At 61.8% G+C, this 20,936-nt stretch overlaps 1 protein-coding gene across 1 annotated transcript in view; it reads left to right on the top strand.

Annotated features, from left to right (window-relative positions):
* The first annotated feature begins 2,264 nt into the window (after window positions 1–2,264).
* LOC117644706 (protein MLP1 homolog) overlaps window positions 2,265–20,936 on the top strand; it is a 30,784-nt gene continuing 12,112 nt past the window's right edge. Inside the window, exons 1-2 of the mRNA XM_034384320.1 lie at window positions 2,265–4,990; window positions 5,336–5,608. Coding sequence (XP_034240211.1) covers window positions 2,418–4,990; window positions 5,336–5,608 — 2,846 coding nt within the window. The 5' untranslated portion in view covers window positions 2,265–2,417. The remainder of the gene's footprint in view (window positions 4,991–5,335; window positions 5,609–20,936) is intronic.

Below are 20,936 nucleotides of genomic sequence, written 5' to 3'. Positions count from 1 at the left end.
GAATGCAGGTGGCCCGTTTCTTAGCGCCTGCCAACCGCCACGTGGGCAACTTCTCGTCTCGGCTGTCGGCCGGCTGCCTAGTTGGCAGGCTGAGGCCGCTGGGGCGATTGCAATTGGACTGCATCTCCCGCTGCGCCATCGTGCCACGTCGTGCCGCCTGCGACGGACACCGGGGAGATTGGGTCCCCGCCGGCCCTGCCCCGACATCGGATGACCCCAAGTGGTTGTCCGCCGTCGCAGCGGTCGCAGGCACGGCGGGGTCGCGGCGGGGGGCGTATGGAGATGTCGAAGCGCGACGAGACCAGTGCCAATGGGGCACCTGTACTACTGGCAAACAGGATGGGTGACGAAGGGGCACCTTTACTACTGGAAAAAGTTACGGGTGCTAAAGGGGCACTCATACTTCTGGCGAATTGCATGGGTGCCAATGGAGCTTTTATACGACCGGCAAAGTCCTCGCCAGATCACCGTGGGAGCACTGTACCTGAAAACCGAAACGCCATGCGCCAAGCCGCCAGTGCAGCGAGTCCCACGCCTGCAGCGCGCTGCTTCGCCTTGTCACCGCTCAGCTCTGCCATTTCCCATTTCCCATTTCCCATTTCCCCGATGGCGTCCCCAATCGGCCTCTGCCGAAATTGCAGGCCGGCAGGACGTGTCCAGCCCAACCAGCCCCCCGCCCAGCAATGGCTCTTTAATTGCTTTCATTTGGCCAGCGTTCGACAAAGGCTTGGGACGGACTTATTACAGAGGGGCAATCGAGTTGAATTGCCGCACAAGAACGCGCCACGTGCGTCTGTGTGCGTGTGTTTGTCCACGCCGGTGTGTGGGCGCCCGACTTCCGGGTCGTCTCCGGCCTACCGCGGGGCCGAGCTGCCGAGCTCGGCGTGGCACGGCGGCGAGCAGTGAGCCTTGTGGGTGCTTGACAAACAAGGTAACGTTAACAGCGTATGGAAATAAAACACAAACGCCCTCTTCGAATTTTTAGTGTCCGTATGTCATTTGGGGAGGGTGAACCCCGGGAACCCCGGCCTCAGGGGGGAGGGGTGGAAAGTTCTGGAAGCCACGCCCCCCCGCCCTGTCCAGCCAATGGGCGTCGGCGGCTTGCTCTCCTCGCCGCCGCCACCCCCGCCCCCACCCCGCGGCCCCGTGCTGCTCTTCCGAGTGCAGCGCCGCGCCGCCGTTCGGCCGTTCGGGCTTCATCGGCACGGCTCGTAGAGGTCTCCGACCGGGCGCCGCGCCGAGCCAGCCGAGCCTGGGCCGTGCGGGCCGCGCGGGCGGGGGGGAGGGGGAGGGGGCGGCAGGGAGGGCCGGGGGGCGCGGGCCGCGGCGTGGCGCGGCGGCGAAGCGGGCGCGGAGCGCGGAGTAGAGCGGCAGTGCCAGTTGATATCCACAGCGCGGAGGATCTGTGCCCCGCTTTCGCGTCACGGCCGAACGCAGGCCATTGTTTTGGTTGAAACAGTGCGAGTGAGAGAGTGACGCGAGTGTGCTGTGACGTCATCGCCCTGTGGATTACCTTTGGATACAGTGATAGTGTGTGTGTGTGCACCGTGTACAGTGAAAGCCAGCATGCCCACTGCTGGCCGTCGCCGTGTTCGCTGCCCGACATGAGCGGGGCCCAGCAGGCTGAGGGCCTTCTGGAACACGATGGGGGTCCTGCGGGGCCCTCTGGGCCTGAGGGGCCCTCTGCGGCATCGCCCGGGAGAGGGGAGCGAGTGGGGCGAGGGGTCGCCGAGGCGGAGGAGGAAGTGTTAGAGGAGGTGGAGGACTTCCTCGAGAAGCTCGTGGCGGACGTGGTGGACAAGGTGGACGAAGCGCGGCCCCCGCAGGGAGACCCGCCGGGAGACCCGCCGGGAAACGCGCCGCCCGTCAAGGTAGGTGTGGTGCGCGACGCGGACATGGAGAACCTGCGGGACTTGCTCGACAACCTCCTGGATGACAACACCGAGGAGGAGCCAGCTGACGTTTGTCAACAAACCGGCGCCGAGCCTGCGCTCGGCCCGACTGAGGACGCGGCTGACGCGGCCCACAACGCGAACGCGGCCGCGGCGGCGGGCCCGCTGCTGCCCACCCAGCCCACCGCGGAGGGGCGGGAGGGAGGCGCGGGAACCGGCGGGGCGGTGGCGCCGCAGCGCCCCTCGCGGCACGCAGCGCAACTTGACTCGATCGATGCGGCCGCGCCCGCGCCCGCACCGGGGGTCGGCGTCGACGACACGGCCGTGCGCCGCAAGGGGCGCAAGGGGAGGACGGCGTCCAGGACGCGGCGCCGGAAGCAGCGGACGGCCAGGTCCAGGTCGACGCGCTCCAGCCGCTCGCGGTCCAGCCGGTCTCGCGACGCGGACACGCGGTCGCGGTCCAGGCACAAGCACTCCAGGAAGCACAAGCGGCGGCGCCGGCACCACCGCAGCAGCGCGCCGCTCATGCTCAACGTGGACTCGACGGCGTGCTCGGCGGGCCCCGTTAGCCCGCGCGTCAACCCCGTGTTCCTCTGGGTGAAGCAGGAGGAGTGCCGCATCCTGTCCGTGGTGTGCGAGGACTACGACCGGCGCAACAGGATCACGCTCACCAAGACCAACAACGGGTGGCGGGCCATCCCCAAGACGGAGCGCTTCTCCGCCGTGCTGGGCCCCCGACAGCGGCCCTCCGTGGAGGACGAGGCGCCCACGGCGTCGTCCGAGGCGGACGGCGAGGAGGACGACGAGGACGTCCCGGAGGCGGACGCCGAGTCCGGGCCGGACCCAGCCTGCTCGCCGGCCGGCGTGCACCCAGTAGAGGAGGTGGACGAAGTGGACGACCGCGGCACCGACGGTGGCACCGACGGTGGCACGGACGCCAGCGAGGAGAGCAAAGAAGAGCCAAAGCAACAGACTGATCAAAGTCCCGCCCCAAGTCTAGTCGCAAGAGACTCCGCAGACGAAGACAAGTCCGAAGGCGCGCTGGAGGACGCGTCAGAGGACGCTTCCGAGGACAAGGACAAGAGCACCAAAGAAACCGACGAGGAGAGGGCGGGGGCGGAGATGCTGGACGAGCTCTGCAAGGAGGCCGTCGAGAGGATGGAGGAGTCTTGCCAGCAGGCGGCAGCCTTGATGGAGTCCTGCACGGCGGCCGAAGAGATGTTGGAGGAACCCAGCAGAGTCGTCGACGAGCCGACGGAAGAAACCGGCAAGGCTGTGGACTGCGAATCGGAAGAAAAGCCCAGCGAGGAGATGGGCGAGAGCATGGAGGAGTCCTGCAGTGCAGCAGTAGAGGGGAAGGAGGCGGCCGACAAGGAGGACACGCCCTGCCAAGAGGAGAAGGCCCACGAGCCCTGCCACGACACGTCGGAGAGCCTGGAGGAGTCCCGCAAGGACGCTGAGGAGATCATGGCGGAGCTCTGCAAGGAGCTGGCGGAGAGGAAGGAGAAGTCCTGCAAGGAGGCGCCCTTGGCCTCTGGCGGCGATGCCCCTCAGGACTCCAAGGAGGCGGAGACGAAGCAGGAGAAGGCTGCCAGCAGGCCGTGCTCCGTGTACGACCTCCTCAACCTGGACGAGAGCGAGCACGTGGTGCGCCTGCCGGCCGACCTGGAAGTGTCCCTGGTAGGCGGCGCGCCCAGCCCCAAGCCCTCGCCCAAGCAATCGCCAAGGCCTTCGCCCAGACCGTCCTCGAGGCCGTCCTGCAGCCCGGAGCCCATCCGGCTGGGTGCCACCACCACCATCACCCCCATCAGCGAGCCCAAGCAGCACAAGTTCCTGGAGTCGCTGCTCGCGTCGCCCAGGAAGTCCGACCTGGAGCAGGACCTGCCGCTGGACCTGGGCGTGACCAAGGAGAAGCACGACAAGCTGGACAGGCTGGACAAGCCGGACAAGCTGGACCACGACGAGGCCCCGCCCGCCAAGAAGCCCAAGCTGGACGACCTGACGCTGCGGCACCTGCTGAACCGACTGCCCGGCACGGAGGTGGACGCGGTGGACGCGCCGCAGCACGACGTGAAGCGCGACAAGCTGGACAAGCTGGACAAGGCCGAGAAGGTCGAGAAGGCCGACAAGAAGAGCAGCAAGTCGCGACTCCTGGAGCTGCTCACCGTGCCCGAGACGGAGCTGGACCCGCTGGCACAACTCAAGCGCGTGCTCTCCGACCCCGACCTGGTGGTGCCCGACCCCCTGCTCGTGCCGCGCGCCCGCCTGCAGGCCCTCGTCACCAGCCCGGCGCAGGAGATCCCCCGCCTGCTCGCCCAGGGCCACAAGCCCCCCGTGCCGCACGCCGCGCCCAGCCTGGACGGCGACCTGTGCGTCGTGTCGCTGTCCCACCTGCAGTCGCTGCTGCAGCCCGAGAGCAAGCAGGCCCTGGCCGTGGAGGAGTACCAGCGGCAGTTGCTGGAGGCGCAGATGCTGTGGCTGCCGTACCTGGAGGCGGCCTACGCCTACCCCGGCGGCTACCTGCCCGGCTACGACTACAAGTCCCAGATGGAGCTGCAGAGCACGCTGGCCGCGGCCTGGCAGGAGACGATGCTCAAGGGCGGCGGCCTGGACGCCTTCATGAACAACAACAACTACAAGAAGGCCGCGCCGCCGCCGGCTAAGGCTCCGAGGAAGGCGTCGTCCCCCATGCCGCACGTGGCCACGCCGCGCCACCTGAGCGCCGCCTACGACAAGCCCGCCGCCTGCAAGTACCCGCCGTCGCTGTCCTCGCCCACGGGCTACTCGGCGTCCATGCCGCCGCCACCACCGCAGCACCGCACGTCGCGGCCCGTGCCCGCCGCACTGCCCATCAACAACAACAACAACAACAACCTGTTCGCCGCGCCGCAGCGGCCCTACCAGTACCAGCAGCAGCAGCAGCAGCGCCGCGAGCTGGAGAAGCAGCACCGGCGCGAGTACGAGAAGCAGCAGCAGCAGCGGCGGGACTACGAGAAGCAGCAGCAGCAACAGCGAGAGTACGAGAAGCAGCAGCAGCAGCAGCGCGAGTACGAGAAGCAGCAGGAGTACCACCAGCAGCTCATCCTGCTGCAGCAGCTGCAACTGCAGCAGCAGCTCCTGGCGCAGCAGCACGCCGCCTACCCCATGGCCGCCCCGCCGGTGGGGCCGGTCGCGCCGTCGGTCGCGCCGCCGCGGAAGCACTCCACCGAGGAGCGGGCGCGCAAGTCCGAGGGCAGCAGGCCGCCGACGTGCAAGTCGCTGCTGAGCATGCTGTCGGCGCAGAGGGAGGCCCAGCAGGCCGTCAAGAGGACGCCGTCGCCCGCGCCGGACAGCGCCCTGCTCGCCGCGCTGGGCAGCCCCGTGGGCCCCGCGAGGACCCCCCGCGTCAGCCCGGCGCCGTCGCCGACCGCCGCGTCGTCCGTGCCGTCCGCGACCGCCACCGCCGCGCTGCCGGGCGCCCCCGTGCTCGACCTGTCCGGGAACAGGCGGCCGTCGGGCGAGTTCACCCCGGAGTGGGACGCCGGTCGCCACCAGCTGCCGCCGCCGCAGCAGCCCGACGAGAGGAAGAGGCCCTTCGCCAAGCTCAAGGTGAAGAACCTGGTGGACCCCAACGCCCAGCACCGCCTCCTCAAACTGGATACGCCAGTGGCGCCGCCGCCCGCAGCGCCGCCCGACGACGTCGCCGGCAACCATCTGTGGCACCCACTGTTCAGCAGGTGAGTCTCAGCGTCAAATCAAACACGCTCCACGGGCCAATGCACCGCGCCTGCCGTCTCCAAGTCGAACCCACGCCGTAACCACAAAAATTTCGCCCTTCCGTCTGATGACAGAGCCCCTTCCCCCTCCCTCCCTGACGGGCCATGATGAATGGCTGACTGGCCGGTCAGCCCGATGGAAATCGATTTATCCCGATGAAAGCGTTGCAAGTCCCTATTGCATTTCACGAGTCTGCCGTCAGATTTGTGGACCGCCGGATTTGCCTCGGATTGTTCACAACTAGAGCCCCCCCCCCTCTCCCCCAAAGGAGACAGGAACGGGTTCAGGATTTTTTAAGGGTAAAGGGGGCGAGCACGCTGACAGGAGCAAAGTAGTGTGTTTTCGATGTATTGTGAATTTCACCCTCGACTCGACTGCACGCAAACTGGTTGTTTTAAAGTGGATCGCCCTAATTCTGCCACCCACGCCACTGATCCTGGAAGGGCCGGGCAGGCTGGAGGAAGCGAAGGCCCGCAAGGACGCCGTGTGAGTGAGGCAGGAAGAAGGGTGGCAGATTACGGTGGAGGGCCACTCGGCCCTGACACGGTTATCCATCCTGTCCTCCTTATCACATCCTGATCCACCCTAGGACCAGCCTTCGCCCAAGTGCCGTTCTGCACAGGCCCGGACGAACCGGACGAATCCATAAGCGATTCGGTCCGTAGGGGGTACGGTAAGGGGTACCGCAGTCGCGCCTTGAAAATCCAATTTCCCCGCCAACAGCAGAAATCTGGTCCCCCGTGGGTGCCGCGTCGAGGTCGAGACTGCATTGCCTTTTGTTTTTGTTTCTGTTTTTGTTTTCGTTTTCTGTGGCAAATTCCCAGGACGGGGCGCGACTCGCTCAGATACCACGAGCTGCTCGTTTTTACGGTGGAGACGTGACAAGTACAGTGGCGCGGGTCGGACGGCAGTATGGGCGGAACGATTTTTCATGTTTCATTTTTCCCTCGCCCCCTCCGTGTTTGGTCTTGGCGCGCACCTGAATGGGGCCTGCATGCCTTCACGGCGGCTGACGTCACCGAAAAGCACAGAGGCGTAAACAGCGAACCAAAATAATGCACCAGTTTGCGGCAGCTGGCATGACGATCGACATTTCGGTTTCGCTCCGCCGAATGCAGTTGTTGGTGCAGCTGAGAACACCCGACCCCCTGACCTACAGTGGAGTGTCAGCTCGACTAATGGACAAGCGAGTCTATTTCAAGTCGGCCGTGCGACGCGCCAAAATCAATCACTTCGCAGCACTGCTGCCCGTTTTTCTATTCTCCGTCTTTTCTCGCCGAAGGTGCGGCGCTCCGACGCCACAGCGCCACTGCGCGCCAAAGCCGTTTTCCCAAGACGCACTTGTTGTGCTGCTGCGTCTGCTGTTTTGCGCCGCTAGTCCGCGAGGCGGCGGGGCGGGGCGGCGGGCGGGGCGGGGGGCGGGGCGGGGCGGGGCGGGGCGCGGTGGGGCGGGCTTTCTCTAGTGTCGCGTTCCAGATCGTTCCCCCCGTGTCGGCTAAACTCCGCGCGGACGCTGGCTCGGTGAGAACACCCCGCCGAAGGGCCGGCAGACTGAAGGTAGAGGAGGACGACGAGGAAGACGAGAACGTCGTGTCGTTTCTCTGCGCTGACGGCGAGTGTGTCTATTCTTATCAGTGTCGCTGCATGTGGGAATTGGCAGCAGCCGATGCAACCCGGAGAGTCTCTCTCGCTCTCTCTTTATCTCTCTAACCGAAGCTACGCTCCGACGAGATGCTCGTCAGCCTGTTGGGTAGGCAACCAGTCAGACCACCGTGCGTCGCAGATCCCCGACATGTTTTCGAAAAGGCGCGATGGACGCCACACAGTGGGCCAGAAGACCGGTGGAGGCGGCCAAAACTCTTGAGGCAATTTGAGCTAAACAGGAGTCGAACCGAACGTGTGACCCCACCAGTGGATTGCTCTCCGAACGAGGAATCCATTGGTGGGGTCACACGTTCGGTTCGAGTCCCAAGCGACTCTGGAGCTCAAAACGCGTCCAGAGCGGTCCAGAGTTTTGGCCGCCTCCACCGGTTTTCTGGCCCACCGTGCGCCATGCTGAACGCTCTCTGTCTGTCACGACGTCGCCCGACGGACGTCCATGTCGTTGAGATACTGTCACGCCCGGCGTGGACGCGCTGCGAAGCGCTCCGACGCTTCGTGCCGACGGGTTGACGAGGTTCAGAACGCACTCGTATGGTAGCGCGGTCGTGCCGTACTCATCAACAGAGTGCAGTCTTCCGTGCGAGGCGTATGGCGTGTCCTCGGACGGGGCGCGCTGCCCCGCGCTGCCCCGCGCTGCCCGCCGTCTCAGCTCGGCACGCCACTGCCAGGCCGCAGCCCGGTCGGGAAAGGGCTCGAGGGGCCGGCCGTCAACCGGAATGGCGATGACGAGATTAAATTTTGTGGGGAAAAACAATTAAGAACGCGGAGGGGAAAAATAGGATGGAACGGGCGTCGTTCCCGCGACCTCAACCTTCAAAGGCGAGCACCCTACCCACGCGGCCACGCGGACTTGCAGAGTGCCCGAGACTTCCGGTCGATGCAGTGCTCTTCATTATGCACGTTCTGTCGCACTGTCGCGACACTGTCGTGGCGCGGAAGCGGCATCACTATCGATGAGGGCGGTTCGGCCGCATCAATGTTGCACACCGCGCGCGCCTTGCGGCCGCAGGGCGGGGACTGACGTGCATGTCTGTCTCTCTCGCACTCGCGGGGCGGCCCTCGAAGGGGCCCCTTCGCCCCGGTGCGAGAGAGACAGCTACAGCCTGTGCTGTCCTTCCATCCCTTCCGGCCTGGAGGAGGAAATTGAGCGCTACCCCTTGCCTCTGTGTGCACAGTGGAGTGGACTCGAGAGCCAGCCGCCCAGTGGGCCAGAAGACTGGTGGAGGCGGCCGAAACTCTAGACGCGTTTTGAGCTCCAGAGTTGCTAAATGGGACTCAAACCGAACGTGTGACCCCACCGATGGATTCCTCGTTCGGAGAGCAATCCATTGGTGGGGTCACACGTTCTGTTCGAGCCCCATTAGCGAGTACAAAACGCGTCTGGAATTTCGGCCGCCTCCACCGGTCTTCTGGTCCACTGTGCGACGGCCAGGCCTTTGCTTCCAGAAATAAACCCGGAAGACACCGCGTGGACAGCAAAGAGGCGATTTGGAAAAATATTTGACAGTGTGGAAATTGGTCGGTGTTGGAACCTCCGGCCGGGCGTTCAGGTTACGGCAGTCCTAATGGCTAGGTCGGCCGCCACGCAACGCCGGCGACGCCGGCTACGCCACCCGCACTGTCCAGTCATGTTCCGCGCGGCCGCGCCGCGTCGTCCAGAAAACATCTTTCCGGTGAAAGAGAGAGAGACACCGCCAGAATTGGTCTGGCGGTTCGACCGGCGCCGAAGACACAGTGCTGCGGTCCCTGCGGTCGATGCGCGTGCAGTATTCAGCCACCCTTTCCGGGTGGACGTTCCTGTTCTGTGGCGACCTTCCAGTGTGCCTCCAATGATCGGGAAGCTCCCGCGGAAGGGAGGCGGACGCGGAGGCGCCGACGGCTCGATATGGGGCCTAGTCACCAGGACGAGGGCCTTGTTTGCCCGGTGGCGGCCCTAGCGGCGCGAACGGAGCGCCATCAGTGTGTGCCCGCCTGGCCCGGCCGTGGCGAGCCGGGCCACTATCAACACCTGCGTCAACTCACAGTGGAAGTTTTCGGCTGGGCCCGGGCTGCGCCCCGGGCTGTGCCCTGCCCCTCGCCGCGCGCCCGCCGCACGGAGGCACCGAGGCGGGCCTCAAAGTCACGATGCAGTTCAGTCACGCCGGATATCACTGCGACCTACCGGGTGCCCTGCTGCGCGGGCGCACAGTGGGCCAGAAGACCGGTGGAGCCGGCCAGAATTCGAGACGCGTTTTGAGCTCCAGAGTCGCCGAATGGGACTCGAACCGAACGTGTGACCCCACCAATGGATTGCTCTCCGAACGAGGAATCCATTGGTGGGGTCACACGTTCTGTTCGAGTCCCATTTGGCGACTCTGGAGCTCAAAACGCGCCTCGAATTTTGGCCGCCTCCACCGGTCTTCTGGCCCACTGTTGCGGAGCGGACGGACGCGTTTCGAACGTCGTCAAATGGGATACGAATGGCACACATGGATGCCCTTCAAATGGGGCATCGATTGGTGTCCTCACACCTTTGATTCTAGTCCTGCTCAAGGCCCGAGGCGTGTCTTGTGTCCCACAGTGTGGGTGACGTGTCGGACTGGCACTGGCCCGGCGACGGACTGCACTTTTTGGCCGGGACAGCGCGTAAAACCTGCGCGATATTTTTATTGCAGACGACGTCGAGGGGGATTAGGGGGAGGGGAGGGGTCTGCCCTTCGGCGTGGACGTAAGCAGCTTGGTGCCCAGAAAACTCGCGGGGGAGGGAGGGGGGAGGAAAATTGGAATGGGGGACTGAGTGATGTTTTTCCACGTGTGTTCGGAACGGCGCCTCGCGGTGTTTTGACGCGCGTGGGTCCCTGTTTTCTTCCGCCGCCCTCGAGCTTGGTATTGAGAGAGTGTGGAAGGGTTTGGGGGAGCCCCCGAAGCGCCGTCCTCTCAAATAAGTTGAGGAATGACGGTCTGATTCCGCCGAGCGACACCGGAAGACCGGGCTGACTGACGAGTCTTGCCGTGGGCGTCGGTAGTTGGGAGACGAATATGTAAAAGTGTCGCCCACCGTCAGCTGACGGGTCTGGGCTGGTCCGGGCCGGTTCAGGGTCCGAGGAATGCGGTGCGCCCGCCGCGGCCCGCCGCCCCACACGTGATGGCCTGACGGCCCCACTCCACTATCAGCTCAAATAGTCTGCCGCGCTAGAGGTGACCCCCGCGTCTCGCCATGGCGCCAAAGCACCGCAGCCAATCAGCGGCCGGCCTTTTGGCGGGAAACAATGGGTTTGATTAGCAGTGGCGGGGAGCACGAAGCTGAAAAGGCTGGGAGTCTAATATCTTCGGTCTGTTTAGGGCCAAAGAATGTCCGTCACATTGAACCTCGCATACTACTGAGAGTTTTCGTCGAATGGAATGAGATTTTTAACGCAGTCTTCGACTTGCCTGCCGCACTTCTGTTTCCTTATCTTAACGACCCCCGGTGGTGTTGGTGGTGTGGGAGGGGGCCCGGCCGGTCACTACCAAGCACACCAAGCACTACGACGGCACCAAGGCCTCCCCGTCCCATTGTCCAGGCCGTCACGTCAGAGCTGCCCCAGACAAACAAGCCTTACAGGACCTGGGCTGGGCTGGGCTGGGCTTTCCCCACTGCGTGGCCGTGGCTGGCCGTGGCTGGCCGTGGCTGGCCCACCCCATGACGGCGAGGCTTAGTGCGTACGGGCTGCGCAGTTATTGATGCTCCGTCGGCGGCGCTCTCTGTCCCTGTCGCACTCGTGGAGCGTCCGGACGGTCCCCCGCGCGCGAGAGAGACGCCGCGTCCACGCCGCCAGCCACAACAACACTTCCAAGAAGCCCGGCCGTCGGCACGGTCGTGTTTACTACGATTCGCGTTGAGAATCCGTCTCAGAAATCCGTTTCCTCAGCCTTTCGCCATTTCGTGACCAGCCAGTGTCGCTGCGTGCGCGACTGTACGGGGCGGGAACAATTCTCGGATTCATGTGTGGCTTTATCTATGCTGCCGTCGAGGTTTGCACGTTCAGTGTATTCCGCAGGCTGATAACTCCGTACGGTCCTTCTCGGTAGCAAAGCTGTCCGAAAAACGCGCTCGAGGGTGTTCACCGAATCTCTGCCCTCGCCGACAACCCGCGTTTCTCAAACACAGTCGGTGACGCCACGGAAGATTGCAAATTGGAGTCAAGGTTTTTGCCCCTTTCCAGGGATGCCCTGACCCCTGGCCGTGTGTGTACAGGCTCACAGGCAGGTTGGTGTCGGACAATGCCGCCCCTGCTGAAGGCTGGAAGCTGAATACCCTGAAAGCGGAGAGGAGAGGGCCCCGGCGCCACCATTGTCGGAGGATAGAGCTGCTATTTTGGGGAAGTCCCTGCGCGAGTCGCTCTGCGAGTCCCACTCGACACAAGGGAGACGGCGACACTGGACGACAGTGCCGCCAGCGCGCCACACCGGGGCGTCGTTGACGTACGCAGATTCCTCGTTGGAAAAACACGTGCTGTCTCTCTCCCGCCCGAGGGCCGCGCCGCCGAAGGGGTGTGGACACCGTGCTGATGCTGAAAAACTGCGCTGGCCGGTGGAAGGGCCGGCTAGGCCGCACAGTGGGCCAGAAGACCGGTGGAAGCGGCCGAAACGCTAGACGCGTTTTGAGCTCCAGAGTCGCTAAATGGGACTCGAAACCGAACGTGTGACCCCACCAATGGATTCCTCGTTCGGAGAGCAATCCATTGGTGGGGTCACACGTTCGGTTCGAGTCCTCTTTAGCGACTCTGGAGCTCAAAACGCGTCTAGAATTTTGGCCGCCTCCGCCGGTCTTCTGGCCCACTGTATGGCCGGGAAACTTTATGCAGACGCACGAATTGGGTCGAGCAGTGAGGCGTGCGCTGCAATGCGCCGCAATGATGGCGAAGCCAAGCCAAGCCGACTCGACGGTGATGAGCTTGCTAGTGTGCTAGCGTAGCCGGCTCCAAATTCACGCCGACCGTTATGCGCAGTGCGTGACCACAGCTTTGATTGGCCTCGTTATTCGCAGTACGAAAAGCCAACGCCCGACGTGGTGTAGGGCAACCACGCTGCCTGCATGGGGCGGCCTGTGCCGCCACAGCTTACACGCTTCGGCCACCATTTCTGCAAATGATCCGAATCAGGCGTGTGAGGGTACCATTGGATTCGTCCTGCGAAGAGCAATCCGTTGGTACCATCACACGTTAGATTCGAGCCCACGCAGCGTGTCCAGAATCAGTCCAGAAGGTGACATGAGTCGAGTTCCGCTGAGAATAACCAAAGCACACCAAGAGGAGCACATGCCGCACAAAACGAGAGTATTGATTTCCTCTGTCGCCCGCGTTGCGCCGCGTTGTCCTCTGGAGGATCTAGGGGCCTTGAGACATGCAAAAGACGTTCGTTGCAGTTGCATCGCCCCGTCCCTCTCACTCCCACACGGGACGCCCCGTGAGAGCGAGAGAGACGGCGGGATGAGTCCCCTGACCGCAGCGCGTCCCCGCACAGTGGGCCAGAAGACCGGTGGAGGCGGCAAAAATTCTAGACGCGTTTTGAGCTTCACAGTCACTAAACCGTACTCGAATCAAACGTGTGACCCCACCAATGGATTGCTCTCCGAACGAGGAATCCATTGGTGGGGTCACACGTTCGATTCGAGTACGGTTTAGTGACTGTGAAGCTCAAAACGCGTCTAGAATTTTTGCCGCCTCCGCCGGTCTTCTGGCCCACTGTGCCCCGCCTCGCCCGCCTCGCCCGCTGGGACGTGGACTTGATGACTGCAATCACACCTGCCTCTTCCTGGCGCGCCTTGGCGGCCGCCAATAGCCTTGTAACTCTGCGTGCTCGGGGTGCGGCTTGCGACGCTTGCGACTTGGGTCGCCGTCCATTTTTCGCTGGGCCACTCACTTTTTCGGCTTTTTGGAGCGTCCAGTCTGGTGCTCGGTCAGCTACTTTGTAAAAACAAAAAGAGTTTAGTATTCTTGAAAATTGTTCTCATAACTAAACCATAGTTGATTTGGCGTGTTTTACAGTGTAGCACCGCAGTGTTTTTTTTTCCTCTCTGCCCCGCGTCCAGCTGGCTGCGATTCCACGTAGAAGGGTTTAGGCCCGAACTCTAAACCAGCGCACCTGCCCGCCTCGCCATTTGGTCACTTTGCCGACAGCAGGTGTGGGTCTGGTGTGGGTCGCCAAAAGCAAACATAGTTAGCGTCAGCAGCTGCCCTATGCCGCGTTTGCTTTTCTCCACCGCTTTTTTTTACGATCTTCTTTTATTTTTCGCGCCAGAAAGGTGTGCGTCCGGCCATCTCGACCGCCCCGCCGTAAATCGCCACTGAATTAGAAGCGCGCCGCTCAATTCCTCATACTTTCTGACGCGGCCGGGCCGTTCGGGTGCCGCTTTGTTCGGGACGCCGAGACAAACGGGCGTCGTTAGAGTCGTTAGACGAGAAAAATGGCGCCAAGATCCACGGCCAATCAATGACGACCAGAATGGCCAGAATGGCCAGAATCCCCCCAGCGAGGCGAGCCAAGCAAGCGAGGTTAGCGAAGCGGCCGAAAAAAAAAAGAACAGGAACGGGAAGATAATGAGCCGAAAGGAAACATTCACGTCTGGGGGGCGGACTGGCCGACTCTGTAGCGACTGACGAGCGCCGCGCGCGAAACCGATGATGAATGCGGGAGTTGAACCCGAGCCAGGTGACGGGAGTGGAGCTTAGCACCGGCATCACAACCAGCTCAGCCAAGCCAGCCACCGCCCTTCCCTTCGAACAAAAGTGGGTATCGGGGACTTCAGTAAGGTTAGGTCAGCGGTTCTCAACCTTTTTCGGCTCGCAAGGCCAAATTTGTAGCCAAAAATTTCCGCGACCCCCTCGAAAAATTTCGCAACCCCCGGGCCACCCCCTTTAGTATGCCTTTGTTACGGAGTGCGATTATCCGCCTTAGTTTAGGAGCAGTATTGTCTCGAAGTTGATCAAAACGGTCACAAATGCCTTCGAAAAATCGTGTTTTGGGCCGACTTTAAGCAGCCACTGCGTCTGATCAGTTTTGGAGGTTAGGTTTGGTCAGGCCCAATCTGTACTACAGCGCGGTGCGATTCTTTCACGTGTCACTTTGATTATTTATCCTTTTGGCGTGACTGACGCTATCGGACGGATTGTGCAGTACACGCCATTCGCTTCCGGTCTTTGCATTTGCCAAGTAATCGATTTCCGACACCGATTCCCGCTGTTCGTATTGAATGAGGGCGCCTCCTCGGTCGAGACGCGTTTCGAGAGCCGCGCTTCGAGAGCCGCGCTCCCAGCAGGTCGATCTTAACGAAGGACTAACGAAGGCAGAGAGGCATTATTACTGTCGCGTGTCACGGAAAAAGTGGCGCCTTTGAATCGAATCGGCGCCGTCCTCGATTCGTCGCCTTCGTAGCCGCAGACCGCTGGAGCGACCCCACCGCGACCTCAAAACAGAAACTGGGAAATTTAAGACAATTTAAAAGTTAAGTCTTTGTGCATGGCCTATTTCGATTTACACACGCCTCCTCTTTTAATCATTTCAATCTAACTGAGAAAACCAGCGACGCGTAAGTCGAGTGTATACAGCATACCTTTCCCACTCTCTTCATCAACGCTATGCGGCTGCGCAACGCAAAATGATGATACCCAATTATCATGTCCAGCCGGACAGTTTGCGCGAATCGCTCGGGGAGGACACACGGCTAGGAGAGAAAGAGAGAGGGCGCTCACCTCGGCGAGCTCGGCGCGAGGGTGACCCAGTTGCACCGCGGAATGCGAAAGAGCGAGCGAGAAAGAGATAGGGGAGGGAGGGGGGACGGAATTAGAAGGGCGAGGGGGGTCTTCCAGAGAAGGACAAATCGGGCGAGAGCGAGTGCTGGGTCAGTGCACTTGGCATTTGGTCTCGTTACAGCCGTCGGAGTTTGCCCCGGCCGAGGCCGGATCGGCTTTCAGCTTACCGTTCCTATCGGGGCTAACCTGTAATCGGGCTTTCGTGCGGGCTTTCGGGCTTTCATGCGGCCAGGAGGTGTGTTCGGCCGGAGTGCGGTGCTGCAGTGTCGGCGGTTGCGCCTTCGAGTCACGGTTCTGGGTTCGAACACTACCAGCCGACGAACTTTTTTTTCTGCCTTGTGGTGGCCGCGTTCCCCTGCAGTGTATGCCGCACGCTGTCTCTCTTTTTGCGGCGATCCAGGGCAACGGGATAAGGCGGCGGTGCAAGGCGGTGCCTACAGTGTGCCTCCGCGGCCCTTTTCGGCGCCCGTTTTCAGACCTATTTTCGAATCGAACACATGAGGGTACCGCTGGATCGGCCTTCGAACGAGGAATCCATTGGTACCCTCATGTGTCCGATCCGAGTATTACTTCCTGACGTCTCAACAAGGCTTCGTTGTGACACGACGTGACGAGGCCGCCACGCCGCCCGTTAGGCCGTGACGACTATGTGACGCGCTGTGACGGCGCCGCACGGCGGCCTGGGTCGTTGTGCTCCAGACGCCCCCCGCCCCGCCCCGCCAAGGCCCGCGGTGCTGCTGCCAACGCTGCCAACGCCACGCCGCCACCGCGCCGCGCCAGCCGCGCCTAGCGACCTACTAACACTACACCCGCCTGGCCGGGCCGGCCGGGCCGTAGCGAGCCGCGCCGATCTCTGTCCTGCAAAAATTTTCAGGGCGGCACGGGCACACTGCGACCCGGGTCGGCCGCCATTCGTGTCACCGAGGACCGCGTATACTGCGTGCCGCGAAATTGGAGAGTTTACTTTTGTTTTTGTTTTTGTTGGCGCGAGGATTCTCTCAGAGCCTCTCCCTTTGGGTGGAAATAGCGCCCCTGGACCGTGCACGCCGTGACTGCACTGTGAAACGCGAGGCAAAAACTCATCGCGGGTCGATAACCCCGGCTATTTCGTTGCGCCCCCTTCCCTGGCCGCCCCTGCCTCGCAAATAGGCAAATAGACTGACAGCAGGTATCTGGCCCGTCGGGCCATCGGGCCACTCGGCAGGTGGGAACGGTACACCGCCAGACATGGGCAAACAGGGGAAAAATCCTGTGGCGCACCGAGGTCGATTCGGCACACTTCTAGTTAGTGTGTGTACTTTTCCGAACGCCTTACGTCCAAGACACCTGCACTCACAAAATAGAAACAAGATAAATGATCTTGGTTCTTTTTTAAGTTTGGTTCAAATGACCCGAGATACACCCCACCCCCTGCATTCTCAAGACAGAATAACTAAAATTAAAAGTTTCGGTTTGACTTTTTTTTAGTGTGCCTCTTTGGTGAGTGAAAGACGGTGTGAGCATGATGGGTACGTACTGCCTGCTCGGTTCTGGACGCCGCCGCCTGCGCGAAGAGTGCGCGTGTAGTTCGCAGACCGTTCACTAGCCCCCCTCCCCCCCCCCTTCCCCTCTTCTCTGCGCCTTTTGCCGTTTCGCTCCCGAAATAGTGGCGAAATAGAAGGCGGTGCCGAGTGCGCCGTGCCGCGCCATGCCGTGCCCTGCCCTGCCATGCCCGCAGCCCAGCCAGCCCGGCCGTGCCGTGCTCAGCCCGCATTGGGGTCACTCTGGGGTGGCGCGGAGTGGCACGGAGTGGCAGCACACTGGTAAATCATTCCGTCATGGAGCAGGCAGCCTGGCCGCCCAGCCAGAGGGCTCAACTGGATTGGAAAGTACCTCGTTGTGCAGCAGTGTCTCGTCTGACGTGGAAGAGAAAAAAAAAACGGGGAGGAAAAAAAAGTACCACCCCAGGCTTTATTGCGGGGATTCGAACCCACGACGGCGGGGTTCTTTTTGTGTCCAGTGGCGCCGCCCCGCCCCCTCACACCAAGAACACAGTCAACATGTCCGTCCAAGTGCTCCCCCCACCCCTCCCCCTGCGGGGCCCGGCGGGGCCCGGCGGGTCTTGCGAGGCCCCTGAAGGCCTGTCCATCCTGTCGGGGGTCGATCGGCCGGACGGCCGCCCCTTCCAAAGGACCCACAGTGTGCCCCACAGGGCCTCGGCCTTAATCTGTTTCCCTCATTTTGTCCTCGGTCGCCCTCGGTCACCCTGCACAAAGCGGCCCACAGTGGGCCAGAAGACCGGTGGAGGCGGCCAAAACTCTGGACGCGTTTTGAGCTCCAAAGTCGCTAAGCAGGGCTCGAACCGAACGTGTGACCCCACCAATGGATTCTTCGTTCGGAGAGCAATCCATTGGTGGGGTCACACGTACGGTTCGAGTCCCATTTAGCGACTCTGGAACTAGAAACGCGTCTAGAGATTTGTCCGCCTCCGCAGGTCTTCTGGCCCACTGGGCGGCCGGTCCTGGGGTCGGGCCCTGCCTCAAAAGCGTGTCGCGTTCTCAAATGACTTCCAATTTGAATATTTCTAGGTTAAGAGGCGAACTGAACTGATCGGTTCGACCAAACTTCCGGGCGCTGACGCCCTAAAACTTCCGGGTGGAGCACGGACATGTGCGGCGCGGGGGTTGCCTGCCTGCCTGCCTGCCTGCCGCCGCTGCCTTTCTTATTGATTTCCCGAACGCCTCGGAGGGCGGCGCGCCGTTCAAATGGCTCCAACGGGCCGGAAGCACGGCTGGTGACCGGAAGTGGTGAGCCAATGCGTGTCCGCGCCGCGGGACGCTTGGCGCGACGCGAAGCACCCCGGTCGGACAGTCAGTCAGAAATCCGCTGGCAAAAACACTTTGAACAACTAACGCCACGCAGCGCTCCCCTCCGTCACTGCTGCAGTCAAGTGTTTCGTCGCTGTGTCTCTCTCGCACCCCTACGGGACGCCCCGTGAGTGCGAGAGAGACCGAGCGACGAAAGCACAGCGCCGCGCGCTTTCTTCATGTCGCGCGATTAACCTGAAAACGAAGAATAGAGCGTACCCCTTTCACAAGCGCGGCTGCGGCCGCGAGGGGGAGGGGGGAGGGGGGTTCTTGCACAAAATTGGCTCTTATTGCTGCCATTTCCACGGAGTGACCTGTTCTAACGCCCGCCTCTCGTTGTTTCAGGTAATTATGTTCAGCAGGCCGACCGTTTGGGCGAATCTGGTGGACGACGTCGGTGAGTGAGCGAGTGAGACAGCCTGGTGCGACCGAGCGCGGTGGGAACAACCATTTTCCAGTGCATCACACAGTGGGCTATAAGGCAGGCGGAGGCGATCAAAATGCCGGACGCGTTTTGAGCTCCAGAGTCGCTAAACAGGACTAGAACCGAACGCGTGATCCCACCAATGGATTGCACTCCGAACGATGAATCCATTGGTGGGGGCACACGTTCGGTTCGAGTCCTGCTTAGCGACTCTGGAGCTGAAAACGCGTCTCGAGTTTTGGCCGCCTCCACCGGTCTTCTGGCCCACTGTGCATCGGGGCGCCGTGCAGCCCAGCGGGTAGGCAGCGACCGCCCGTGCGATGCAGCGGAGTCTCGCGGGTTGCCTATCCGAGTCCGTCAGGCGCTCCAGACAACCCAGCTCGTCGTTGCGAAGGGCCTCTTCGATCTCCGCCACTGTTGGGGGGTCCTCTTAGCTCTGGCAGGTCGTTGTGCTGCCTGCCTGCCGGGCTGTCTGCCGGGCTGCCTGCCGGGCAGGCGGAGCTGGCAGCCGGAGGTGTGTCGTGATTGGCTCTCCAGTGTACCGTCGGCGTGGCAGCGTGTTGGCGGCCGTTGGCGCCGTTGGCGGCGGTGCCACCATCTCGGCCTATTAAAAGTGAAATGGTGAAAGTGGCGCGACGTCTCGTGCTTTACCAAACGGAATTTACTTTGCTGACCTTTGCCTGCGCCTGCAGCCCTCGGCCTGCCCCGGCCTGCCCTCGCCTCGCCTTTTGGCTGGCTGGGTCCGTTCCAGGCGAGCCAGTAATCACAGTCATCGAGTTGGAAGACTCTAGTCTTCGCGACGCGCGGTCAGACCGCATCGCACCGCCGCCCTCCCTGCCCGTTGTTTTTTCCGAGTTGGCTACTCTTGTGGGACTTCCAGAAGGCCGTGGCGGCGGCGACGAAAACGTGTCAAGGCGGCAGTGCGTTTCAGCGCGGACATCACGTCAGACCTTATAGGCCTCTTCGGTCTGTCTGTCTGCCTGTCCGTCCGTCCGTCCGTCCGCGCGTCGCAACATTGTCACGACGCAGTGAACTAGATCGAACCGCCCGACCGGGATGGGGAAGGGTGTTCGTGACACGTTCAAGACACTGTCAGCGCGCTCTACTATTCGGGTGACGTCACCGCCACGAAGTTCAGGACGCGTCTCGAAGTATTCGCGCTTCCTCGTTTCCCTCAGAGCGGGAATATCGGCCGGGGGATTCTATCGGGTCCGACGGTCGTCTGCTCATATTTTTCCCCCGCGGCCCGCGGGCGTATTCCAAACGCGCCTCTCCCCTAGACGCCTCCGCGGACTGCCTGCCGCACCGAGGCCTGCCCCCGCCATTGTTGTTATTGTTGGCCACCGTTTTGTTGTTAATGTTTGTTGCCTTCGGTTATCGCGGGGGGGAAAACAAAAGGAGCCGCAAAGGGGCCAAAGGGGCGGTGGCTCTCCAAAGGAAGGGAATTTCAGGTGTGTGTGTGTGTGTGTGTGTGTGTGTGTGTGTGTGTGTGTGTGTGTGTGTCGCGCGCAGATACGGTAGTTGGGGCTCCGCGTCCCTGGAGGGTGATCGCCGACTTTATCTTGTATAGAACAGGTGACCCCTGCGGCACGCACCGGCCACACTGTCAGTATAGACGTTGCTCACATTTTTATTCGGAAGTCAAAAGGTCCCCAGAGACTACTATAGCACTTGCCGTAACATTTTTGTATTGATTTATATTTTTTTTCAGTCCCCCCCCTTTTTTTGTTTTCTTAGCGCGTTGGTTTTTTTGGATTGGAGTCGGGTCGGTCGAAGGAGCAAGTTCACGGAGAGTAAGATAAACTTATCAGACCCCACCCCACGGGGCGCACCCGCCACGCACGAGTACCTTCGGGTTGCCTTGCCTACCCGGCCGGCCGTAGCTGTGCACGAAAGCCCGGTGTGGCCTTGGGTGTGGCGAAATCTTCCTCCGGAGAACGCTTTATTCCACTTCCCGCTTCATTTATCCCTCTTTTCCCCGCGGTTTTCCTCCATTATTTCCACTCCTTTGTCCGATAATTCGGCAACTCGATGGAGTGGGCGGCTGGACGGGCGGGGCCGGACTGGACGGGCAATCGCCCAGCTTCTTCTCCTCTTTCTTCTTTCTTCTTTCTTCTCCTCTTTCCTCTTTGTTGTTGTTGTTGATGTTGTTGTTGTTGTTGTTGTTGTTCTTCTTCTTCTTCTTCTTCTTCTTCTTCTTCTTCTTCTTTCTTCTTTCTTCTTTCTTCTTCTTCTTCTTCTTCTTCTTCTTCTCTTCCTCCCCCTCCTCCTCCTCATCCTCTTCCTCCTCTTTCTCCTCCTTCGGAACGAAGGCTGAAAAGCTCGGCGGTGCCTGAAAAGCGGCAGAAAAGGAGCTTTGTCCTTTATTAAAGCCGGGCGAGGACGCGTCTGGCGGCGATACAAACACTTGACCGCTGGCCATCGGAGAGGTCATGCGCCAGCATGGCCAGAAGCAACACTCTCGAGGAAGGGAAGGGAAGGGAAGGGTTCGTGGCGCGGCAGGCGGCGCTTCGGGGTGCGTTCGAGAGGGCAGGCCGGTGCTCCTCCGTCTCCGACGCTCCGGTCCGACCGGCGGGGACCGCGG

Source organism: Thrips palmi, unplaced genomic scaffold (genome assembly GCF_012932325.1).
Source record: "Thrips palmi isolate BJ-2018 unplaced genomic scaffold, TpBJ-2018v1 HiC_scaffold_18, whole genome shotgun sequence".
In the NCBI taxonomy this organism is placed as follows: Eukaryota; Metazoa; Arthropoda; class Insecta; order Thysanoptera; family Thripidae; genus Thrips; species Thrips palmi.
The sequence above is the reverse complement of the archived record's forward strand: the minus strand, read 5'-3'. Positions and strand labels throughout refer to the sequence as shown.